The following is a 25,673-nucleotide window of genomic DNA, read 5'->3' as shown; positions in this document are numbered from 1 at the left end:
TTCCTTTCCTTTCCTTTCCTTTCCTTTCCTTTCCTTTCCTTTCCTTTTCTTTTCTTTTCCTTTCTTTTCCTTTCTTTTCCTTTCTTTTCTTTTCTCTTCTTTTCTCTTCTTTTCTCTTCTTTTCTTCTCTTTTCTTTTCTTTTCTTTTCTTTTCTTTTCTTTTCTTTTCTCTTCCCTATTTTATCTTTCTGGTTGTCGATAATACTTTTCTTTAGTTATTTTTCTCTTTTAACCCTCTAGGTCTCTGAGTTTTGATTATGAAAAATCAGGAGAGTTCAAGGGTATTCCTACTTATCGCTTTGTGGCCCCTAACACCTTATTTGCCAACGGGTCTGTCTACCCACCGAATGAAGGTTTCTGTCCTTGCCTGGAGTCAGGAATCCAGAATATGAGCTCTTGTCAATTAAGTAAGTAAGACATCCTCTGAGATCAGTTTCTTCTCGATCGCTGGTTATTCTGTCATCCTCTTGGTCATTATGCTTATGGATGTTTCTTTTTACAAGCGTGTATTATAATTGTGTCAGACATATGTAAGTGCCAGGAGTAAAAAGAAAGGCAAAAAAATCCCCTACTGCCCTTGTCCTCAGGGGAGCCCCCATTCTGATGGGGGGAGGGATGGGAAAAGCTGCTCATTAGAAACATAATAAAAAGAAATTCAATGATACCTGGGCTCCGGAGTTAGAATTGAGGTACTCTGAGTAGAGATGGTGGCACAATAATTGGGTGATATTCCATCCCTTTTCTCTGTATGTCTTCCTTGCCAGCATGATGAGACCCTGTGGGTGAGCCATGTTGCTGCGAGGCTGGCAGAATTCTCTTCGGAGTAAATATTCTGCCAGTTTGGGCGAGCCCCAAGGATCCAAAGTCACCTCCACCGACACTGATCTTACCCTTCTCCTTTGGTGATCAGTACAAAGAAAGGCACAGATCAGCTAGAGAGGAAGGCCAGCGAGTGGTCGAGAGAAAGGCTTGGCTTGGAGTCAGATCCTGCCTCTGATACCAGCTCTTCTCCCTCCCCCTCCCCTCTTCCTCCTCCCCAAACAAATAATTTCCTCTTCTGTAAATGAAGGGGCTGGGCTGGGTGGCCTTAGAAGTTTTATCCCTTGGACCATCTCCTCATTGAAGATTCTGTCTTCCAACTGAACATTTCCATTGTTTTTTATTTTGCACAGATGTGCCTTCCCTCTCCCTAGCAAGATCACAATTAGAGCTAGGATTCTTACAGCGCCTAGGCAGAGCTCAGCTGGGGGCTGTTTGGTGGTCCCCTCCTTTAGCTTAATGCTGCTTGAAGCATCTAGGTGGCATGGTGTTTAGAGATAATATGCATGATCTCACCTTGTCCTCCTAATAACCTGGCAGGCAGGTGCTATCCTTATGCCCATTTTACAGGTGAGGAAAGTGAGGCAGAGTGTTAAGTAATAGCAATAATAACAACAGCTTACGATGTGCCAGATACTGTGATAAGTGGTTTATAATTATTATCTCATTTGTTTCTCGTAACAAAAAATGGGAGGTAGGTGTTCTCATCATCCCCATTTTATAGATGAGGAAAGTGAGGTGAGAACAGAGGTGAAGTGATTTGCCCAGGGTCACACAGCTAGTAAGTGCCTGAGGAGGATTTGAACTCAGGTCTTTCTGACTCCAAGCACAGTGCTCTATCCACTGTGCCCCCTAGTTTTCTCTTCTTACTTGAGCCTGTCCAGTGTCTTAGCTTACTAAGATCTATTTTTTTTTTGATTCTTAAGTTTTAGAGAAGATTGTTTCTTCATGGCTGAAGTGCCACAAGTGGGCCCCCTGTTCTTTACCCTTGGGCAAAGCGCTGATTGCACTGCCCTCCTTCCAGACTCCCTTGAACATCTACAGCTGCTCAGGGGCAGGTGGCTTCCCTTGTGTCCCGGCTGGTGAATTGTCCTCTGGGTCAGTGTCCTTGGGCAGTGGCCGGATAGGTCGTGCTCCTCCGTGGTGAAACAGAAGAGGATTTTCTGTACGGCTTCTCTCGCAGAGGCCACAAGACTGTAACTAGCCATTTTTTTCCTCCCAAGGCAGACAGCACAGAAGTAAGTCCAGGGTGCCGATAACACAGCACGGGTCCTCAGACACTGCCAGGGAGGAGCTCAGTTGGGGTTTGGCCAGTAGAGAGAGATTTGGTAGTTTAGAGTTTAACTCATTCTTTTGGGGGTATTCGGGTGGCTTGGTGGGTGGAGCACCGGACATGCAGTCAGGAAGACCAGAGTCAAAATATGACCTCAGACTGTGGCTGAGCTGTGGCATCCTGGGTAATTCACTTAACCTCTGTTTGCTTCAGTTTTCCAGCCTATGAAATGGGAATCATGATAACACCTCCCTCCTGAGGCTGTAATGTGCTCTGCAAATCTTAAAGCTGTGTAAATGCTGTCTGTTATTGCTAACGAGGGGCTGGATTTGATTGTTTTTAGACAGCAGAAAATCCGTGAGTGTTGCTGGGGGTGCTCTGTAAATGTAGGCGTCCTGGGCCAGAGCCCTAGTCACCCGGACCTTTCCTAGTTATGGCTCCAAGAGGTGTCTATGCCCAAGGTGCTTACTTACACCTGTTTGGAAGGACTTAGAACTTGGAAGGACCTCAGATCATTTATCAAGTGGGTCTCAAGCTTTTGGGCCTCAGGATCTCTTTACATGCCTAAAAGTTAAGGATTCTCCCCCCATCCCAAAGAGCTTTTGTTTATGTGTTATAGATATTGATATTTATAATATGAGAAATTTAAAAGGCTTAGAATTTTTGTGAAAATAATGTTGATCACATGGATACTCCCCCCACACACACACCAGAAGAGAAAGGGACCCCCAGGGGTATGCAGACCTTACTTCACTAAGTTTTGGTCCCCATCCCTCAATTTTCAGATGAGGAGACTGTGCTTCAGAGAGAGAAAGAGAGAGGAAGGGAGGGAGGGAGAGACAGAGACATAGAGTGGGGAGAAGGCAAGGGGGGGAGAGAGAGAGAGGAGGAGGAGAGAGACAGAGAGGGAGAGAGAGAGAGAGAGGGAGAGAGAGACAGAGAGAGAGAAGAGAGAGAACGCTCTGCCCAAGGTCAAATAGGCAGTAAGTGCCAGAGATGTCAGCTGTAGGAGTGATGCTTCTAGAATTTCCCTTTTAAGGTCTCAAGAACATTATGAAACCAGGGAAGAAACTTGAAGAAAAATTCCACCTTCAGAACTCTCCGAACATTGTGCCCTGGCGCTGAGGCGTGACCCATTTTCTGCTCAGCCAGCATGTCCTAATCATCCTATCAGGAGACATAATTTTGATGGTGGGGGAATTGCTAGAATAAAAGGCCTATAAAGCTGTAAATTAATTAAGAGTTATTGGCCTAGCATCTCTTGTGATCCACACTGGAAATAACGTCTTGGGAGGCAGCTCACACATGTGGAACAGGTGGTGCTAGGCATGGGATGGATGGGCCACTCCAGCTCTGTGAGGAGGTTGGGTGCCGCCTGGGAGTCCTGTAAAGTCATAAATTAATTAACAGTTATCACCCAGGTCCATCTCTTGCACTTCTGCCTGGAAAATCCGCAGAGATGTGTGCAAAACTGTGTATCTCTGCCACCATGAGGGCCAGCCTGCCAGGCTAATGATCCCAGCAAGAAAAACGTATTGGCAAATTGATGGAGTATATTTTTCCTTTCTGCTTAAAATTGAAATTCAGCAGGGTCTTTGTTGGGCAGCTAGGTGGCACGGTGGATAGAGTGCTGTACCTAGAGTCAGGAAGTCAGGAAGATCTGTGTTCAAATTTGGCTTCAGACACTTTCTAGCTGTGTGACCCTGGGCAAGTCACTTTACCCTGTGCCTCAGTTTCCTCAGCTGTAAAATGGGCATCATAATGGGTTAGTGTGCTGATCAAATGAGGTAACACATGAAGCACTCTGGCAGTCTTAAAGTGTTCTGTAAACATCAGCTATGTTATGATTTCACACAAGGCGCTAATTGTTGATGATTGATTGACTCTGTGAGTCAACTAGTCCAGTCTCATTTCATAGAATAAGAAACGAACCCATAAAGGGAAAGTGACTTACCCAGGGTTACAGGTAGGATTAAAAAAGTCTCTGTTTGTAGGTGTGTGTGTATGTTACTTGACTGGGCAAGAGTCTGGGCAAATGTGCTACTGTTGGCTCTTTTGCTGATGGCTGGTGTCCACCTCTGTCACAGACCGGCCCTTAGTGACTGATTGAAAGAGAAGTTTTTGTGTCTCTGGGTTTTGCCTCCTTTTCATCTCCCAGTGAATCAGGTTCCCATTTCACAGTTTCCTCCACTGAGGCCTGGAAAGCCTGCTTTGATCCAGCCAGCCAAGTATGGGAGAGGGCATCATGCGGGCTGCTCCTTCTTTTTCCTGCTCTGGGTGCTAGCCCCGCTTCATTTGGGCACCAGGTGGGCACGACTGTGTGGGTCTGACCTCAGTAGCTGTGGGAGGATTCACCCTTTCTTCCTTGTCTTTCCCAGATGCCCCACTCTTCCTTTCCCACCCACATTTCTACAACGCAGATCCGGACCTGGTTGAGTCTGTGATTGGGCTCCATCCCAACAAGGAAGAACACTCCCTGTTCCTTGAAGTGCACCCGGTAAGTCAGCACCTGCCTTCGAAGAAGGAAGGGGTCCTGGGCCTTGTTGTGTCGGGGGAGGGGCTTGCTGACTCAGTATGGGCTTCCTTATTGGAGGCAGCTGGGTGGTGCAAGTAGATAGTGTTCCAGGCCTGGAATCATGAAGACCCTGATTCAGATATATTCTCCTGTTCTCTCACGGAGTTCAGATATGGCCTCCGACATTTACAAGCTGTGTGCTCCTCACTAATCCGGTTTGCCTCAGTTTCCTTATCCGCAAAAATCAGCTGGAAGAAGAAATGTCAAACTACTCTAGTGTCTCTGCCAAGAAAACATCAAATCTGGCCTCAGACATTTAATAGACCCTGGGCAAGTCACTTAACCTTGTTTGCCTAGGTTTTCTCATCTGTAAAATGAGCTGGAAGAAGAAAGCGGAAATCCAATATCTTTGCCAAGAAAACCCCAATTGGGGTCACAGAGTCAGACATGCCTGAGCAACTAAACAACAACAAATTATTTCCCTCCCTGTTCTTCAGTCTCCTCTTCACTGGCTCCTTCCTCGTTACCTACAAATGTGTCCAGATCAGTCCTTTAAAAATGTGTTTTAAAAAACAAAAAGCCCTTCCCTTGACTCTCCCATCCTCCAGCCCTGGGCCCCTTCTTCTGCCTTTCCTAGTCAGACTCGGGAAGGATTTTTCTAAGCTCAGGGTGTACCCCCTTCTGCCTCCCACTCCTTTCTTAATCCCTGCCAGGCTGGCTTCCGGCCCCCCCACTCCTTGGAGATTGTTCTCTCCAAGGTCATGGCAGGTGCATGAGCAGCTCATTGTGGCAGCCCTTTCTCAGTCCCTCCCTTCTTGACTTTTTTCTGGGCTTTTGACACTTTCTGCCTGGCTGCTCTCCCCCCCAGGATTTCTGTGACCTTGCTTTCCTGAAGCTTTTGTACAGACTTTGTCAATTTCAGACATCATTCCTGTCTCACATGCAGTGGGTGGATGGGTGGGTGGGCCTTTTTATAGCAGAGGGTGAGAGAATCTGAACTTTTAAAAAAAATTTTGGTAACTGTATTTCAATATCATTGGCTTTCTTAGTCATCTTGTACATTTTACTTTATACATTTAAAAGGATTATGCTAAGAAGGATTTTAAATCCCTACTGCCAAGAAGGGCCAGGACGCAGAAAAAGTTAAAACCCCCTTATCCCAGTGATCTCATTGGTTTCCTTGGGTTGAATGATCACTTCTGTGGCTATGACTCCCAAGGCTACCTGTCCAGCTGTCTTCAACCTCTTTAACAATTCCACATCACCAGCTGCCTGCTGAAAATCTCTGGATGCCCCACAGACATCTCATATTCATCATTAAATAAGATTTTTATACACATATGTATATATAACATCCACATACATATATACATACATACACATACATAATTTTTTAGAAGGGAAAAGAATTTTGTTAGATTTATACTATGCTTCTTTTTAAAATTGTATTTATTTTTAGTTTTCAACATTCACTTCCATAGATTTAAAATTCGCCCCCCCCCTCCCTCTCCCAAATGGCAGGCATTCTGATATAGGCTCTACAAATACATTCCTATTAAATATATTTTCACATTAGTCATGTTGTATAGAAGAATTTGAATGTTCATTCGAGGAGGAACCATGAGAAAAACAACAAAACAAAAGGAAATGGTCTGCTTCATTGCATTCAGCCTCCACAGTTCTTTCTCTGGATGTGGATGGGATTTTCCATCATGAGTCTTTTGAAATTGTTTTAGGGCCTTGCATGGCTGAGTCTATCAAAATCAGGCATTGCACATTGTGGCTGTTACTCTGTACCATGTTCCCCTGGTTCTGCTCCCCTCACTCAGCATCAGTTCATAGAAGTCTTTCCAGTCATTTCTTTTAGCACAATAGTATTCCAATACTTTCATATACCACTGCTTGTTCAACCATTCCCCAGCTGATGGGCATCCCCTCAATTTGCAGTTCTTGACCCTCACAAAAAGAGCTGCTATAGATATTTTCGTACATGTGGGTCCTTCTCCCGTTTTTATGATCTCTTTGGGATACAGCCCTAGAAGTGGCATTGCTGGGCCAAAGGGTATGCACATTTTTATAGCCCTTTGGGCATAGTTCCAAATTGCTCTCCAGAAAGGTTGGATCACCTCACAACTCCACCAATAATGCATTAGTATTCCAACTTTCCCACATATTCTCCATCATTTATCATCTTCCTGTTCTGTTATGTTGGTCGGTCTGATAGGAACCACACATATTTTAACAGCCTTAGCACAGCTCCTGGCACATAGTAGGTACTCACTAAATACTCATTGGCTGATTGACAGAGGAAATGTTCAAATGCTCGTCAGGGGGCTTTGTCAGTTAGTGAAGCTGCTTCACTCATCCAGACTCCACAGTGCACAGATTTAAACAGCTTTGTTGGAGAATTGCCGCTATAAAAGGACTATAAAATTGTAAACTAATTAATGGTTATTGGTCTGCCTGTCTACTAAGGCGGCCAATTAAGCAGAGGCAACCCACTGGCTTGAAAAGTGTCAGGCTGGCACATTTTATGCCAAGCCTGTTCAGGGGATGGGCCTGGGGCGTTTTGCCAATAAGGTAAGCTGTGGAGAAGGTTACAGAGATGGGAGCTCTGTAACATGGCCCTGGGCTCCACAGGACATGGAGGGAGAAGCTGGGTCTTTGGAGTACTTGGTTGCTTTTTTTGGGGGGGTGGTAATTGGGGTTAAGTGACTTGCCTAGGGTCACACAGCTAGTAAGTATCTGAGGCCAGATTTGATGTTTTCTTCACAGAGATACTAGAGTGGTTTGCCATTTCCTTCTCTGCCTCATTTGACAGATGAGGAACTGAGGCAAATGGGGTTAAGCAACTTGACGGGGTGGGGGGACACAGCTAGTGTCTTGAGTCCGAATTTGAATTCGAGTATTCTTAACTCCAGGCCAAGTGAAGAGGGGAATGAATTCTAGGCACTGAGGACATGGAGGTGGGAGTGTCCTGTACAGTAAGCAGTAATTAGGTCAGTAGGTTGGATTCTAAGACTGCAAAATAAATTTTAAAAAGACCAGAAAAGTAGGAACGGGCCAGATTATAAAAAAAACTTGAAACTCCAAGCAGAGGACTTTATTTCTGATGCTGAGGGCCAGAGAGAGCCGCTGGTTTGTGAAAGGTCGGGCCTGTGTTTGAGGAAAGCCCCTTTGGCAGCTGGCAGGGGAGGGACTCAAACAGGAGGTGGGATCATTGAAGCACCAGGGTGAGAGCTGGGCGAGGGGAGAGATGGGAAGGGAGAAGCTCATGCCTTGGCTGTGTGGGCTGAGGCAGAGGAGATGCTGAGGATACCCTGGAAACTGCCCACCTGGGCCACTGGGAGGATGGTGGGACCCGCCACAGTGGCGCCCCCTCCAGGCACAAGGCTGCAGCTAGTCCATGCTGAGAGGTTCAGGGACTGGTCCATTAGTATGTGTTAGAGGCCAGGTCTTTCCGGCTCCAGCAGGCTTCCTCTCTCTCTCCTATGCCATGCCTCTTGAGGGGAGGCTTAAGGGAATTTAAAACACAATCCTTGTTAGGAGTTTCCATCTTCTGTTACAGCCTCCTCAACCTTTTGGGCAGCTAGGCATTGCAGCGGGTAGAGCACTAAACCCAGGAATCCTAGGACCTGAGTCCCGGATATTTACTAGCTGTGTGACTCTGGGCACGCCAGAGTGATGATGATGGAGGCAGACAGCTGGCTGTTACGTAGTGCTGGATATGTGCCAGCCACAGATCTCAGCTCTTCGGCTTCTCTGACTCCTCAGTGTTCTCAGCTGTAAAACAGGGATGGTGATGACCTGCCTCCCAGGACTGCGGGGTCCAATGAGACAATAATCGCAGGACATGCAGACCTTAAAGTGCTTCTCCAGCTTCCCCTCTCCTCTTTCATTACAAGCCCAGCTACATTTTCTTCCTTTCTTTTTTCATTTCTTTCCTTCTTCCTTTCCTTTCTTTTATTTCCTTTTTTCTTTTTTTTCATTTCTTTCCTTCTCCTTCCTTCCTTCCTTCCTTCCTTCCTTCCTTCCTTCCTTCCTTCCTTCCTTCCTTCCTTCCTTCCTTCCTTCTTTTCTCCTTTGTAATGCTATGTATTTATGCATTTAAAAACATGATTCTGAGAAGCAGTTAACTTCACTACATGCTGTGCAAGGTGGGCTAGGACACAGACAAGGTTAATTAAAAACCTTTACTTTAGGAGAATTCCCAGAGTATTGGAAACCAGAGGAGCAGAGTGCCAGACGGTGGTTTGATGGAAGCTGTAGGTGTGACCTTTATAGAGAGGGAGCCTGCTGCTTCTCTTTCTCTGTCTCTTTGTCTTTCTCTCTCTGTCTCTGGTTCACTGTCTTTCTCTGTCTCTGTCTTGTTCTCTTCTTCTCTCTCTCTCTCTCTTGCTCTCTTTCTCTCTCTCTCTCTCTCTCTCTCTCTCTCTCTCTCTCTCTCTCTCTCTGTGTGTGTGTGTGTCTCTCTGCCTTTATCTCTCTGTCTCTTGCCTGTCTACTTCTACATCTTCGGGGAAAAGACTCTAGGAAGGAGATTTACCATCTTGTATTTGTTTTTACATAATCATAGATCAAGATCTGGGAGATCTGGTAGGAATCATAGGAATATAGACTCAGAGTAGAAAGGGCCTTTAGAGATAGGTGGGTGACGTAGGGGTTAGTTTCCTTGACTGGGAATCACAAAGACCTTGTGTAAAAATTGCCTCAGACACTAGCTATGTGACCTCACATAGCTTCCTTCCTTCCTTTCTTTCTCTTCCTTATCCCCTCCATCCTTCCTTCCTTCCTTCCTTCCTTCCTTCCTTCCTTCCTTCCTTCCTTCCTCCCTCCCTCCCTCCCTCCCTTCTTTCCTTTCTTCCTTCCATTTTTCCCCAGTTACATGTAAACATTTTTTAACATTTGTTTTTAAACTTTTGAGTTCCACATTTTCTCCCTCCCTCTCCACCCCCCCTCATTGAGCAGGCAAGTAATTCTATCTAGGTTATATATGTGTAGTCTTGCAAAAACACTTCCATAATAGTCATGTCATGGAAGAAAACAGATTAAATAAAAACCTCAATAATAAGAAAGTGAAAAATAAAACCCAAACCCAAAGTTGTTTCGATCTGTGCTTGGACATCGTCCCTTCTTCCTCTGGGGGTGGGGAGCCTTCTTCGTCCGAAGCCCCTCCCTTTAGAGTTGTCATGGATCTTTGGGTCACTGAGCATTGCTAAGTCCCTCACAGCCAATCACCCTATGGTATTGCTGTTACTTCGTACACTGTACATTTCCCTTTGCATCAACCCATGCAAGTCTTCCAGGGTTTGGCATTTTCTTGGCTGATACTGGAGTGGTTTGTTATTTCCTTCTCCCTCTCATTTTACAACTGAGGCAAACAGGGGGAAGTGACTTGTCCAGGATCACACAGTAGATGCCTGAGGCCTCATTTGAATTTAGGTCTTCCTGACTCCAGGCCTGGTACTCTATCCACTACACCATCTAACTGCTCCCTGTGTACTTTGTAAATGTTAGTTACTGTTATTATCATCAATGTGTGCCTTAGAGAGACATAATTTCTGGGTAATTTAATCATTTTACTAATAATGCCAGCATTTTAATAAAAGGATGGTCATCTGGCTGTCTCTCTTAGACCAGCATGGCAGCAGGCTCACGATTTATATACCCTTTGGAGAGTAAGTGTTCCCCAGGGTGGGAATCAGCTCTCATTGGTTAACAATTAATGAGAGAATAAATATTACATAGAGGGGCTGAGAATGACATCATGTTACCCTTGGAAGGAGAGACTATCTTTGTATCCAGCATAGGCAGGGGTGGCCTCAGGCCACATGTGGCCTCCTAGGTCTTTGGGTGAAGCCTTTTGATTGAGTTAAGTTTTACAGTACAAATCCTTTAATTTAGGGAATTGTTCCGTGAAGTTTGGATTCAGTCAGAGGGCCACAATTGGACCTAGAGGGCCACATGTGGTCTCGGGGCCACAGGTTCCCGACCCCTACACTAGAGATTTCCTTGTAAGGTTGACTGAAGTTGGATAAAGGAGAAGGTTAGTTCAACCTTCAGAGACTGAGGTCTTGAAATGAGAATAGAGAAAAGGGGAAACTCTGAAACTCCCCAAATCATTGGTTAATTAAGGGTCAGCCATTTTATTTTGTTGATGAGATGGGCCCATAGCTCATGTGCTGAGGGGGGGATTTGAGCCCATCTCCAAAGGGAAGTGATACATTGCAGGAGGCGAGGGCTGAGGATGAGCCTCAGGAGCTCAGGGAGAGATCTTTGTCTTCCGGTTCCTGAAGTCAGAAGACCTTTGGGAAGCAACCTTGGCTCACATGAAGCCTTTGGCCCTTCATATCAGCCCATATTAGTTATGAGGGAGTCTCCCCGTGAGATTGTTCCTTATCTGGACTTAATGGATTTATCTGATGGGAGAGGCCTTACCTGATAAGAGATAATCTTATAATAACTGACAGATTGACCCTGGGACATAATACCTCTTGGTGGAGTTAAATATAAACTTTCTTGAGACAAGCTGCAACTTTGCAGTGTGGTGTTGCTTTTCTTCCTCCATTTGTTTTGGGGATGGAGGGAGCTGTGCTCAGATCCCTGGGCACATCATCCACCTTTTTGTCCATTCCATGCCCATCTTTTTTCATCTTTTCCCCTATACTCAGGTATCCTCTGGTCTATCACACCTGAAATACCTGATGTAGGGAAGATTAAGGCATCTCCAGAGATCCGAATAGCACTGAAAACAATTCTAGATCAAGATTTCTTTCCTTGTTTGTGTTCTGGACCCATTGGGCTACAGTCTGGTGAAGCCTATGGACTCCTTCTCAGAACCATATTTTAAATACATAAACTAAAATACGTAGGGTCACAAATAGAATGAGATGTAGTTTTTAAAATATTTTTAAAAAATTGGTGGACCCCAGCTTAAGGCTACTGAGTAAGGAACAGATGGAATATTTAGAAGGATGGGGGCCCATGTGTATCATGATCACATAGGCTTTTGTTGTGCTTTGCAGTAAAGTATGAATTCTGTTTACAGAAGCAAAAAGAGGTGAAGTGACTTGCCCAGGGTCACATCGCTAAGGCTGGATTTGAACTCTGGTCTTCCTGATTCCATTCAGAATTCCATTCACTTCACCACTTGGCCACCACACATTGGGCGGTGGTCCATAGTCATATGAGATTGGTTTTGGGGAGAATAATCAGGCTTTCCCCCAAACCATCCCTCATCGACTCTTTCATAAACAGAATCCAAGGTTGGAGAGAGCCTGAGTCTAGTCTCTAGATGGTAGGGATGGAGAAGGGGGTTGGTTCCTTTATTTAAATTAGATTATGTATTTGTAAGCTTTTGTTAGACCTTCAAGGGCTGAATGAATGTAAGCTGGTATTGTTCTTGCTGACATTATTATTGTTCTCTCACCCTGACTGCAGGTCACCGGCATCCCCATGAACTGTTCTGTCAAACTGCAGCTGAGTCTGTATACAAAGGCTGTCCCAGGCATTGGGTGAGTGCAGCTGTGGCAGCCGGATTTCCCCCCATGCCCGCGTAGCCAGTGAGTCCGTCGTTGTTGGTCTTACTGGATTGATAATAGAATCCGGGCCCTGCCAGGCTCTTCTTTCTGAGTAGCAGCTAAAGGACTGGATCTGCAGCCAGGAGACCTGGGTTCAGGCTGTGCCTCAGACCTAGTCATGTTGTGTCAATCAATACAACTTCCTAGTTGTGGGGCTCTTCATTCCCCAGCTCCTTGCCTCTAAAAAGAAAGATACAAGGGTGAAGAGTGAGTGAGGAGAATCAAAAAGGGACATTTTTAGCCTCAAAATGTTCTTTTCTTGGAGCGAGCCAAAGTTGAGATCCTACAAAGACTGTCTCCTGGAGGCATATTTTAGCTGTTAGGGTTAATCTGGCAAGTCTCTTTTTTTTTTTCTTTTTTGCAGAGGGGAAGGCAGGGCAATTGGGGTTAAGTGACTTGCCCAAAGTCACTCGGCTAGTAAGTGTTAAGTATCTGAGGTCGATTTGAACTCAGGTCCTCCTGACTCTAGGGCCTGTGCTCTATTCACTGCCACCTAGCGGCAGTCACTTTCACTTCTCGAATAACCTTAGTTTCCTTATCTCTAAAATGGGGGATAATATAGTGTGGGGCCTGGAGACTGGAAGACTCATCTTCCTGAATTCAAATCTGGCCGGAGACACTAGCTCTGTGACCCTGGACAAGTCACTTCACCCTGTTTGCCTCAGTTTCCTTATCTGTAGAATGAGTGGAGAAGAAAAGGACAGACTATTCCAGTACCTCTGCCAAGAAAACCCCAAACAGGGTCACTGTTGGGTACAGCTGAAAACAACTGAACTGGACCACACTGGGTTGTTGTGGGACTTGCATCACATTGTGTGTGTGGATACACACACACCACAGAAAACCTTAAGTTGTCATTCAGCTGTTTGTGGGGTATCTTACTTCTTGTGACCCCATTTGGGGTTTTCTTGACAGAGATACTGGAGCAGTTTGCCATTTCCTTCTCCAGCTCATTTGACAGATGAAGAAACTGAGGCAAATAGTATAAAGTGACTTACCCAGGATCATACAGTTAAATGAAAAAAGGCTAGATTTGAATTCAGGGCCATGAGTTTTCTTGACGGCAGACCTGGCGCTCTATGCACAGTGGCGCCACCTAGCCGCCCCAACCTTGAAGTGCTATATAAATGCTTACTATTCTTAACTCTTCAAAGCTTGAGATACTGAGACATTCCAGCAGGAATTCTTTAAAGGACTGTCCTTACAGCAAATCAGCATTCTACTGTGTCCTGAGTCTTCATTTCCTTTATGGACCCTAGACTCTAGACCTTAAAGGTCAGAGTCCAGCCCCTTCAGAACTAAAGCCTACAGAAGAGACAAGATTGGGGGTGGCTAGGTGGTGCAGTGAATAGAGCACTGGCGCTGAAGTCAGGAGGACCAGAGTTCAAATTCAGCCTCAGACACTTAGCTAACACTTACTAGCCATGTGACCTTGGGCAAGTCACTTAACCCCAATTGCCCTGCCTTCCCCCCTCCTTGCCCAGAGTCATGTATTCAGTGCCTGAGGCAGGATTCGCACCCAGGTCTTCCTGACTCCCAAGTCCAGCGCTCTGTCCACACATTGTGTCTTTGACTCAGGGCTGACCACCCCTCATTTATTCCAACTAACTCTAGTGGCTGAAATATGTCCCCAACAGACAGTCTTTGTAGCCTCTTCACAATTGAGGCTAGAAATGTCTTTTTTTGCTTCTCTTCTCCCACCCTCCCCACCTTGTTATTATTTTTTTACTTTTTGGAGGGGGAAGGCAAGGCCAGTGGGGTTAAGTGACTTGCCCAAGGTCATATAACTAGTAAGTGTTAAGTGTCTGAGGCCGGATTTGAAATCAGGTCCTCCTGACTCCAGGGCTGATGCTCTATTCACTGTGCCACCTAGCTGCCCCCCACTCTCCTCAACTTTGTTCCTTTCTTTTTGGAGGCGGGGACCCTGGTAGGGGGAAGAGCCCCAGCCTGGGGGGTTCCTGCTCAAGAGTCATATGGGTCTTGGTTTCTTCCTCTCTAAAATGAGAAACTTGGACAATATTTGACCCCCAAGGTCCTCTAAAGTTATGATTCCAAAGGGATCATTGAAGGCTCCGAGATGAGTGAAGGACTGAGCCAGATCCCACCTTTTCTTTTTTTTTTTTTTAAAGCAATTGGGGTTAAGTAACTTGCTCAAGTTTACACGGCCAGGTGTTTCTGGGTGAGTGCTAAGTGTCTGAGCTCGGATTTGATCCCCAGGTTTTCTGATTCCCCCAGCCCTGGGTCCTTGCTAATGTATGGTGATGTCTTCCTTCCTGATGAAAATCTCAGCTGTCTGAGCCTTTCTATCCTGCCCACTAACAAAGGGTGAGGGATGGCAGGGCACTCTGCGTAAGGACACCAGACCTGGATTCAGGAAGATCTGAATTCAAATCCTGCCGTATATGTTTACCGGGGCAAATTTTCTCATCTGTAAAATGAGGAGGATGCTTACCTCCTACGTTCCTTCTAGTTTTAGGCCCATGATCCCATGACCTTCTTTGTTCTCATGCATGCCTTAAACTTGATAACACATATAATTTATTTTCTTTCATAAGGCCAGACACTGTGATTTGCATTGGTGGAAGGGATTCCCAATTAGGAAACTCCATTTTTCCCCCTCTACCCCACCCCATGCAGATTAGAACCAGTTTTGCAAGTTATAGTACTAGCTGTTTGACCCTGGGCAAGTTACCTTACTGCTGTCTGCCTCAGTTTCCTCAATTGTAAATTGGGTATAATAAAAGCACCCATGTCGCAGGATTAAAAGAAATAATATTCTAAAAGTACTTAGCACAGTGCTGGGTACACAGTGGGAGCTTAAAAAATGCTTATTCCTTTCCCCTTCCTCCTTTATTGCCTGAAGGGTAAAGGGACTTGTCTGGGCAGGGGACACTTAATTAGTTTGCTGTCAGGGGTGGGACTTGAACCCAGGTCTTCCTGACTCTTAGGCCAACCCAAGCTGCCTCTTGCTACATGTGAAATATGCCTTCAACTTTATTAAAATGTGATTCTGGATTTTCTTGCTATTTTTCTTTAGGCAAACTGGAAAAATCCAGCCGGTTGTTCTTCCTCTCCTTTGGTTTGAAGAGGTAAAGTCATATCTCTCTTCCTTGTCCAGGAATCCTGGGCATCTTATTCAGGCAGGGAAATATTGGAGGAGCTGGGCACTTAGGCATAGGGTCAAAGAGGAGAACCCAGGGGAGGCCAATTTCTCCCTCTCTAGAGCAGGCTATAATCGAGAAAATTAGGTTGAGTCAACGTTTGTACCTAGAATACACAAAAAGTCCTGGAATGGGAAGGAACCCACCTGCCTTCTTAAATTGGGTCTCCTCCTAACTCTTTTTTGCCAGCGAGGATTAGTCATCAAAGTCACTCTGCCCCTCAGTTTCCTCATCTGTTCAATGGGAATAATTTTGGTCTGCCTCACAGTGGCTTTGTAAGAGAGAGATGACAAGAAGCTCATGTTGTATTAAGCGAGTTATGGTATTGATATGATAATCCTGTTATGTCCTCTGCTCTGGTCCTCTGGAGTATTGGGCTCCACGTTTTAAGAAAGCTGTTGTTAAGCTGGAGAGTGACCAAGGAAGGCTACAGCATGGTGGAGGACCTTGAGCCTTCATCATAGGAGGATGGGATGAAGGAACTGGAGATATTTAAGATGGGGGCCCAGTTGACCTCCATTTTGGAGTTTGTATTATACTTTCTGTATTGGTCCGAAAAGGATAGAGCCAGGAGGGATTGGGTAGAAGTTACATAGGGGCTCAGTTCAGGCTTGAGGTCAAGAGACAGTTGCTAGCAATGAAAGCCTTCTCAGGGTTGAATGGGCTGCCTTGGGAAGGAGTAAGACCTCACCTGAAGTCTTCCAGCAAAGGCTGGATGACCACATGTTGGGAATGAGGTAGAGGGATTTTTGGTTCAGTATATATTTATATATTGGGTTGGACTAGCTGGTGTCTGAGGTCTGTCCTGAAGTTGGTTTTTTTTTGGTCTCATGGCATCACTATTTTTGGAAGATGGTATCATAGCGGCTCAGTCCTTGGTATCAGAAATCACAGTGTAGTATCCCAACTTTTAGGTATCAAGAAGCAGTCTAGTTGGTGGTGGTGGGAAGGAGGCCCATTTCTTTATTGTGATGACTCAGGTGAGGGACAAGCCCAGCCTCTTCCAAGTCTGGACTTGTGTCCTGGGAGCTGATTTGGGTGAGACTCTTCCTAGGTGGGGCTGCTAGGGAGCTCCACCCAAGGCCCCCAAGGGACAGGGAAGGGTAGTCTGGATCTTGGTGGTTGTGGTAGGTGGAGATAGACCCATCCTTCCCTGAGGCAATCTGAGGCTGCTAGGGCAGAAAAGTCCTTAAAGTCTGAAGCCACCACACCCAGAGCAATTGAAGATCTCCCCTAAAATAGAGAGAGTATTGCAGTTGGAGAATTTGGAGAAAACCTTGGGTAGGCTCTCCAGGCCTATCCAAACACTGACCCTATAGGAGGACTTCTCATGCAGCCTTCTGGTTTTATTTTGATTCCTCTACCATTAATCAATCACCAAGCATTTATTAAGCACCTAATTGTAGGCACCTGATAAAATGTTAACTTAGTATGTCATGTACTGTGCTAAGCACTGGTGAGGGAGGGGGATTCAAAGAAAGCAAAAACAGTTCCTACCTTCAAGGAGCTCACCATCTAATGGGGCTTGGAACATATTTAAATCAATGCATACAAGGCATATTGGGGTTCTTTTGTTATTGTTTCTTTTTTGGGGGGACAGTTGGGGTTAAGTGACTTGCCCAAGGTCACACAGCTAGTAAGTGGCAAGTATCTGAGGCTAAATTTGAACTCAGGTCTTACTGACTCCAGGGCTGGTGTTATATCTAGCACTACCTAACTACCCCAATGTTGGGGTTCTTAACCTGGGGTATATGAAGTTCTTTAAAAAAATATTTTGATAACCACATTTCAATAGAATTAGTTAATTCTGTATTTTTATGAATTTAAAAACAGGATTCTGAGAGAAGGTCCATAGGCTTCAATACTGCCCAAGGGGTTTATGATACAAAAAGTTTTACAAATCTCTGACGGGGAGGTTTGTAATATTCCTATGTATTAATGTATTAATTTAATACATACATTTCATATATAAATGAATTATGTATTTGACTTTCTGAGACCTGTCAGAATATATATGTATTATTTGTATGTAAATATAAAATATATATGTATATATCACAAATATATTATATACAAATAATATGTGGTATTTGCATATAAATTGTATGCGTTGGCACGCTGTTTGCACCATTGGATTGTAAGCTCCTTGAGGGGCTGGGTTTTTTTTTATTTGCCTCTCTTTGGATCCCTGGTGCTTATTAGCCCCTTTGTTTGGAGCATAGTAGAGGTTTCCCAAGTGCTGGTGGACTGGATTTGTAAGATGGGAAGCTTCCCATTCCATCCGTTGTCTGCCCCTGGAGGTGTACGTGTTGGCTGTGCCTCTCATTTTCTGTTTTTGCTTCCTAGCGTGGTGCCATGGAAGGCCAGACCCTCAGCGTCTTCTATAACAGACTGGTATTGATGCCTAAGTTGGTACAGTATGTACAGTATGTCTTAAATGCCTTGGGCTGTCTTTTCATCGTCATCACTCTTATTCTCATCATCAAGAATCAGGTTAGTGCCTGCCCAGCTTACGCTTCTGCTAACTCTCTTGGCCTGTTTGCCAACTTCTGCCCTGGAGAGAGGGGAAGGACTGGCCTAGAGCTCATTCTCGGCTGGTCCTTCCAAGCTTTGGCCAGGTCCCTTCCCCGGAGGAGAGCTGCTTAGGCTGGTGGGGAGTCTTCTCCCACTTTTTCCTTCGGGGCAGGGACGATGGGACAAGAAACTGACCTTGCTTCTTCTACTTCCTTTCCATGGCTCTCTTTAAGGCCCCCTGCCTTCTTCCTTCTGCTTCATGCTTTTGAACTTCCATCTTCTCTGGATGGATCAGAGGCACTCCTGGTAGTGACTTGAAATGGGTTTTGTATATGGACATCTGGTGCTTGATTTAGGACAGGAACTCTTGACCTGGAGTCTGTGAATTTATTTATTTATTTTTTAAGTTTGATAACTATATTTCAATAGAATTGGTTTCCTTTGGAATCCTGTGCATTTTATTTGATATATTTAAAAGCAGGATTCTGAGAAGGCCATAGGCTTCACCAGACTGCCAAAGGGGACCCAGGACACAAAAAAGGTTAAGAGCTCCTGGTCTGGGTAGGGTCTTAGCAAACCTCCAGGATGCAGTCAGATTTTTTTCCAGGCCTGAAGTGAGCAGCCAGTCCCGTGAGAATCTCTAAAGCAAGGCTTCTCGTGCAGAAAAGATCTTTTCAGAGTCATATAAGCTTCCTGGGGTCTTCACAAATCACAGCAGATAGAACACGATACTAAAAACCCAATTTGGTGATTGTTCTGTGCTCTGCTTTCTATTAGGGTGGTACTCTTGCCAGCCATTGAGGCAGATTACACCTCTCTTGGGATTTAGAGAAGGGAGCAGGGCTAGGAAGGAGTTAACTTGAACATCCTCTTCCCCTTCCCCCCTGGAAGCAAGCCATCCATTCAGCTAAAGAAAAGCTCAGGAGGTACACCCAAGTGGGTGAGGAATGGGGCGGTGCGTTGTCAGGGAGGGAGGCTAGTCTGAATTAATGAGAGATCTAAGTTCAGAAAACTTTCAGATGTAAAATTATGGGACCTTAACATGTTTATTGAAATACGCATTTCAGACATTTTCAATTTCACACAATAGCCAAAAGTTAGATCTGGTAGAATGACATCTAGAAGGAAGGGACTGGTTTGTTGGGGGCTATTTTTTTAATTGACATCCTCCCTTGTGTCCAGCACAGGGCCCGTCTGATGGTAGATACTTAATAAGTATTTGTTAAATTGAATCACTAGGCAGCATTTTATTCAGTTGAATTAGTAAGTGCTCAATGAACAACAGCGATCCACTTTAATAGGGCAGCTGGGTGTCTTGGTGGATAGAGTGCAGGGTCTGAAGTCAGGAAGACCTGAGTTCAAGTCCTACTTCTTTCAGTTCGATTCGGTAAACCTTTATTAAGCACCTACTGTGTGCCAGATATTGTGCTAAGCGCTAGGGCTACAAACAAGAAGACAGTCCTTGCCCTCAAGGAGCTCAGAGGCTAAGGGAGAGGACAGCACAGTAAAGGAAGCTGGAAGGGGTGGGGGCACGGGACGGGGATGACGATGAGGACTCCAGGCGCTATCATATTCCGTGAAGTTGAAACCAGAGAGAGGAGGGAGCTGGAAGTCTAATTTCTGCCACTATAATATAGGAAGGCATTGGGAGGAGTCCTCCAGCACTTACCTGATTGTGTAAGCCTGGATAGATTCCTTAAACCTCTCAGGGCCTCAGTCAGATCGCTAAGATTCTATGACACCGATTTGTGTTAGGTGGAATTTCAGGCTTTCCTTACATCAGTGAAAAAAAAAACCCTGACAATCGACATAAAGTAATTTTGAGGAAGGGAAAATATAGCAGCTTGGGGAGGGGGGCTGCAGCAGGAATTGAGTAACTTTCCTTTCCTAAGAGGCAATGTGGTGTAATAGATAAGCACTCTAAGGGCTCGGGCAAGTCCCTTTTTATCTGTAGGCCTCAGTTTCCCCCTTTGTAAGAAGAGGGAATTGGGGACCTCAGAGGTTGACTGGTGCCTCATCTGGCCTGGTAGCCCATTTAACCTCAGGCTGTATGACAGAGAAATCTTTGTTTCAAGAATGAGTAAGCCTCCCTTCCTGAAGAGGAGTGGGGGTGAGGGAGAAGGCTCATTTTCTGAATCATTGGGAGTCTCTCTTTTTCTTACTCATTTTGGCCTCATTTTTCCCCAGGCTGGGGTAACTCTTTAAACCCCCTTCCCATTGCCAAAAAGCCAGTCTGAACACACCAGCAGATCTGAAATGTTAGGACCACTGAAACCTATCTGTTATTTAGCTGAGCCCTTTTTTGGGGGGGCGGGGGGGGACTTATTTACTGCAAAAAAGCCCTCTTTGGGGTCTCAGCTCTCTGCCCTTGCCCAGAGTACCAAAGTTATGGAGCCAGTAATTCAGAGGAAGAAGAATTCTTAGTATCTTAGACCCTTGATTGCTTTCTGCTTATTTTGTTCAAAATGTTATCTACAACCCCAAAATCTTAAAGTTAAACCCAAGGGTAGACGCTTCTCCATATCCCTTCCCTGCTTTTGAAAAAAAAATTTGGGTTCTTTTTTCTCTCAGGGGGAAGGCAGGCAGGAGAAAAGGAGCCCTTTTGCCTTTGGCTTAGTTTAAGCCCTAGGAAAGAAATGAATAATCCTCTTTTTAAATAGTCTGAATTCTTGATTAGAATAACTGAAATGACCAATGTCTGCCTTCAGCACAGTCAACTTGCATGTGCCTGGTTTAATTCTGGAGACTCACAAGTTTTAAACCTGTTCTCTTCATTGTCTCAGTTCCTTTAGAATTAGATGTAGTAGGTTTATTCTGTTTATTTTTATTTTAAATGGAGACAGTATATTAGAATGTAAGGAGAGTTAGATTTGTAGTCTGAGGGTGTAGGTTTAGATCCTAGCTCATCTATCTGTGAGATCTTGAGCAAATTCCTTCCCTGACTCAGTTTCCCCATCTATAAAATGTGAATTTTGGACTAGAGGGCCCCTGCAGTCCCCCAAGGAACAGTAGCACTCTGGTAGGCTCTTCTGAACATACCGAGAAGCTCTTTTAGGCTTAATAGGTGCTTAATAAATGTTTATTGATTGATTAATTGATAATAGCATACTAAATTCCATCGAAATTAACATTGTCCCAATAACCAGTCCTCTCCTTCCTGCCTTGTCTTTGTCCATGCCAATTCTTCCTGTCTTTTTCTCTTCATCAGAACCATGGTCAGAGGAGGAGGCTTTCTATCTTGCTTGCTTGCGGGCTAATGTAATAATTGAAACTTCCTAAGTGATTCATGTGTGTGAGCTAGTCCACAGTACTCACAGACCCTCATATTACTAACCCTCCTCTTGTGAAGAGTGACATCAGTGTCTCTGATTTCCAGGTTTATTTTTTTATTTGGTCACCAAAGGGCTTGTTCCTCATGGACATCAGTTGTCTTCTTGGTGCACTTGGGTCTATGGGTCCACTTTGGCCAATGATCCAAAAATGAAAATAAGCCGAATCTTGCCCTGTGCAGTTCCCAGTGTGACCCAGCATAAACGGAAGATATATTTCTTCCTGAGCACCCGTGATAGCATTTTTTTGGTGAATGATAGTGGGTAATCCAAGCCTTGGAAGTTCATATTAAAATTCAAGTTCAGAAGCATTAATGTTTATTTTATTTTTTTTTGGAGGGGGGAAGACAGGGCATTTGGGGCTAAGTGACTTGCCCAAGGTCACACAGCTAGTGCTAAGTGTCTGAGGCCTGATTTGTACTCAGGTCCTCCTGACTCCAGGGCCGCGGCTCTATTCACTGCACCACCTAGCTGCCCCAATTAACGTTTATCTTGACAAAATTGGGGGCAAGGGGAGGGGGAGCCTACCAGTCTGTTGGCTGTTTATTGGTACGTTTTTCCCCAGAAGGAATTCTGGTTCTTATGAAGAGCGAATGTCACAAAGTGCTTGGTGATGTCTGTGCCACCAGTTCACTAACTCTTGCCTGAAGCCATGTTCCACAGAAATGACTGATCACAGCTGACTGAACTCTTAATATGATTCCTTTCTAACGTGTTGTTTGGGGCAAGGTGACTAAGATGTACGGGGGCCTTAAACTGGATCAGCATTGGCCCAGTACATACAAATGCAAATGCCGGACAACTTGAGACAGCCCCATGGTTCAAGCCATTCTTAAAGAATCACCCATTCCATTCCATAAATCAATGAAAAAAAAAAGTCATAAAAAACATAGGCAACAACAAAAAAGTCACCCATTCCCCAGTGAGACCATTCCTAAGCCAAGTGAATTCCCTTATACTTGGCTCCTCTGGGAGGAATCATGCTAGAAATGGAAGGGTGTTTTTTTTTTTCTTTCTTTTTGGAGGGGTAATTGGGGTTAAGTCACTTGCTCAAGGTCACACAGCTAGTGTTAACTGTCTGAGGCCGGATTTGAACTCAGGTCCTCCTGACTCCAGGGCCAGTGCTCTATTCACTGTGCCACTAGCCACCCCTGGAAAGGTTTTTAGTGCTCTAGAATTGGAAGGGACCTTGGCCAGCCTTCTGGTCTCACAGATACTCCCGCCCCCAGTAGCCTGTCCAAAAAATACAGCTTCTGCTTGAAGACCTCAAGGAAGGGGGAGCCTTCTACTTGGTTCTACTTGGAGGAAGTACCATCAGTTAGAGAGCTTTTCCTGACTTGGAGCCTAAAAATTGTCCCCTTATCAACCTTTAGATCTCCCCTCTGGGGCCAAAGGGAACAAGCCTTAGCTCTCCTTCCTATAACAACCCTTCAGATAATTAAAGAAACAGCCCAACCTCGTACTCAAGGTACTTTGTCTTCCTGTATCCATACCCCTTTACCATTCAGAGCCTGCACCCCATTTTTAGTCATAGAGGGATCCTTTAAGACTGGCTTGAACTCTGGTGGAATCATTTCTGATTATTGTAAGACAGATGGGGGGTGGGTTGGGGTGGGGAAAACGAATCCATTTTGGAAACACAGTTTTGAAACAAAGGAGCTGTGAAACCAATTTTTAAAAATCCCACCCTCAGATATAATACACAAGTCACCTTAATCAGTCAGCTCGCTTGAGCATTAACCTTCACGTGGCGCTAATCGAGGTTAAGAAAAAAATTAAGAATTTTTCTTAAATTATACTTAAAAAATTAAGTATTTAAAAAAACAAGGTAAAACTGTTCATTCCCAATTGGGACTCTAAATTAGCTTGGTTATCTTCTAGGAAACATTCTTTTTATTTTGGAGTAGTAATAAAAAGGTCTCAAAGAATTCAGAGACCATTCAGTCCTATTCAGAATCCCTGATGACCCCTGCTCCTAATGGGACAGTGCTGCAGGAAGCCCGACTGTAGGTGGGTAATCAAGGTAAAATGCTGTCTGTACACTGAGTATTTCACACGCCATCGGCCTTAGTGAAGATAAGCAGGATAGCCACAGCTAGCATTTACATGACACTTTACAAATATCTCATTTGATCCCCCCAGCCTTGAGAGGTATAGGTGCTGTTATTATCTCCATTTTACAGATGGGGAAACTGAGGCAGAGGTGACTGTGACTTACACAGAGTCACAAGGCTAGGAAGCGCCTGCCTGAGGCGAGATTTGAACTCGGTCTTCCTGACTCCAGGCCCACCTATCAACCTCCTGTCACCTCCTTCAGCCTCGGCATATTCTGGAGTACCTGTAGACTTCCAAAATTTGTCTGTTACTTTAGACCAGCTGTTAAAAAAGCCATTCTGGTGGCAAGAGGTACAGGTGGAAAGAGGTCTGACTCTGAAGTGAGAAGGATCTGAGTTAAAATCCAACCGTTGCTTACTATATACCTGTGTGACCTTTTCCAAAGTCATCCAGCTAGTGAGTAGACAGAGGCAAGATTTGAACTCAGAGCCTCTGACTCCAAATCCAGTGCTCTTTCCATTGTCTCATACTTCCTAATTTTTTAAAAATGAGGTATCAAAAGGTTACATGGGAGAGCTAAACATGTCTCAAGGTTGGGGTGGGGGTGGAGATGATAGTGTAGTTTGAGGGTTAATAGGAATCAAAGCTCTCATTTCTGTAATTTTTTGTTGTCTTTTTTAAAGGTTTTTTAAAGCACTTTCCATTCATTATCATACTCTCACAACTACCCCGGGAGTTTGGGTGTGGAATTGTTGTTATACCCATTTTACAGATGAAACAACTGAGGCAAAATGACTCTTGACTTCCCATTTTTGACTGACTTTAAAGCAGCATATTTTTTTTTTTCTCCCTCAGAATGTTTCTTCCTTGGTGCCTGGGATTGTTTACAAGCCACGGAGGGTCGTCCTATCTTATGGCTTATGATCTAAAAGATTTTTTAAATTTTTTTACTGGTGGGCCCTGCTTTATACAAGCATTATTTCAGGACGTGGTGAATTCCGTTGGTCTTGACTCAGTGCTTTGGCAGGGACCTCCCCTCTCCTGCCCCCACAAATTTGCTTAAATCACTTGGCAGAGACTAGAACATGAAAATGAAGTCGTCAGGTCTTCATCTATAAAAGTCCCTTATTTTAAGTGTATGTGGGAGGTGGAGAATGCTGCTGAGTTAAAACCCACAGGCTCAGCTAAAGCTCCCTCTTCACCATCTCCGTGAAACAGGAGACTTCTCCCCCTTGCCCCCCAGCTTATTCCACATTGGGGGACATCATCTCCCTGGGGCCTCTCTGGCTTCAGATTTGGGGGTTTGCTTGGCACCCCCTCTCCTTGTGCATGCTTTGGCTGGCACTGGCCCCCTCTAGGACAGTGCAGAGGGGGAAGGTTAGAGCTTGAGGCCCGTCTCCACCAACCCTGATTCGGCCTCCTCCCTGGCCTTAGATTCTGCCTCTGGTCTCTGAGGATGGAGAGAGAAGGGAGTAGAGGAGAAGGGCAGCTTTCTTTCCCCACCCCCAGGTTAGGGGTTGATCATTTTCTTTGTGACTTCCCTGGAGCTCCCTCCAAAAACCCTGACCATAGGCTCATTGCCTTAGAAGGTAATGGGGTTTCCCGTCACAGGGGTGGGGTGTCTAGGCTGAAATTGAAGGACAGAGATGAAGGGACTGTGATGTGATGGAGTGGCCTGAGTTCAGAATGTGGACTTGAGCTGAGTTTGAATTCTGCCTCTGAGACTAATGTCTCTGGGTCTTAGAATTCTGTGTCTGTAAAACCAGTTGAGTGGGCTAGGATGCCTTTAATTCTTATTAGCATCATTGTCCTCACAGATTGAGAGCTGGAAAGAATGTTAGAAGTCTCAGGGTCCTAGATGTGGGAGAGACTAGCTCTTGGCTCCTACAGCCTGAATATCCCTTGTATACCGGGAAGAGGGCCAGCTCCTCCTCCTTGCTCACCCCATACTCCCCTCCCCCCCAACAAAAAGGGGAGGTTCCGTAGGGGTTTCTGTGGGGGCCTCCCAGGAGCCTCTCCAGCCGGCATCAACTGTAAGAAAAACCAGCCAGCTGCTGGAGTATTTTTAGGTGTGTGGGCCTCGGGGAGGAGGGGAGGGGGAGTTCTTGGTGGCATCAACCTAATTTAGTTTATTAGTCTACCCTTCTGGGGCGCTTGCAGAGGGATTATTCAAATGTTTGCTTCCCCCTGTTGATGAGAAGGGATACTGGTGGACCCTGCTTTATACAAGCATTATTTACCCTTTCTCTCCCTAGACCTCCACCCCCAGCCCCAAATATGTGTTTGTTTATTGATTCAAGAAGCAGCATGCCTCCCCCCTACCCCCAACCATTGCTGAACTTAGCCAATGGGAGTTTATGTGAATGGGGAGGGGGGGTTGACTATACATTCCATGTTGCTGACTCTCCTAATATCCTTTGTCATTGG

The 25,673-nt window shown here is 45.1% G+C and overlaps 1 protein-coding gene across 4 annotated transcripts in view; it reads left to right on the top strand.

Annotated features, from left to right (window-relative positions):
- LOC138157295 (scavenger receptor class B member 1-like) overlaps positions 1-25,673 on the top strand; it is a 103,254-nt gene that overhangs the window by 74,786 nt on the left and 2,795 nt on the right. The window contains exons 7-12 of one of the 4 annotated variants that reach the window (XM_069083079.1): positions 241-407; positions 4,471-4,589; positions 12,048-12,121; positions 15,225-15,276; positions 17,695-17,845; positions 24,437-24,455. In XM_069083079.1, the coding sequence (XP_068939180.1) occupies positions 241-407; positions 4,471-4,589; positions 12,048-12,121; positions 15,225-15,276; positions 17,695-17,845; positions 24,437-24,455 (582 nt within the window). Of the gene's footprint in view, positions 1-240; positions 408-4,470; positions 4,590-12,047; positions 12,122-15,224; positions 15,277-17,694; positions 17,846-23,072; positions 23,215-24,436; positions 24,456-25,673 lie in introns of all 4 variants that reach the window. The other 3 variants (XM_069082843.1, XM_069082918.1, XM_069082992.1) reach the window with 3 other exon arrangements.

The sequence above is a fragment of the Petaurus breviceps genome, unplaced genomic scaffold, assembly GCF_028583685.1.
Source record: "Petaurus breviceps papuanus isolate PSGF00001 unplaced genomic scaffold, PetGlider_PUasm1.0 101, whole genome shotgun sequence".
In the NCBI taxonomy this organism is placed as follows: domain Eukaryota; kingdom Metazoa; phylum Chordata; class Mammalia; order Diprotodontia; family Petauridae; genus Petaurus; species Petaurus breviceps.
This window is presented reverse-complemented; position numbering and strand designations above follow the sequence as displayed.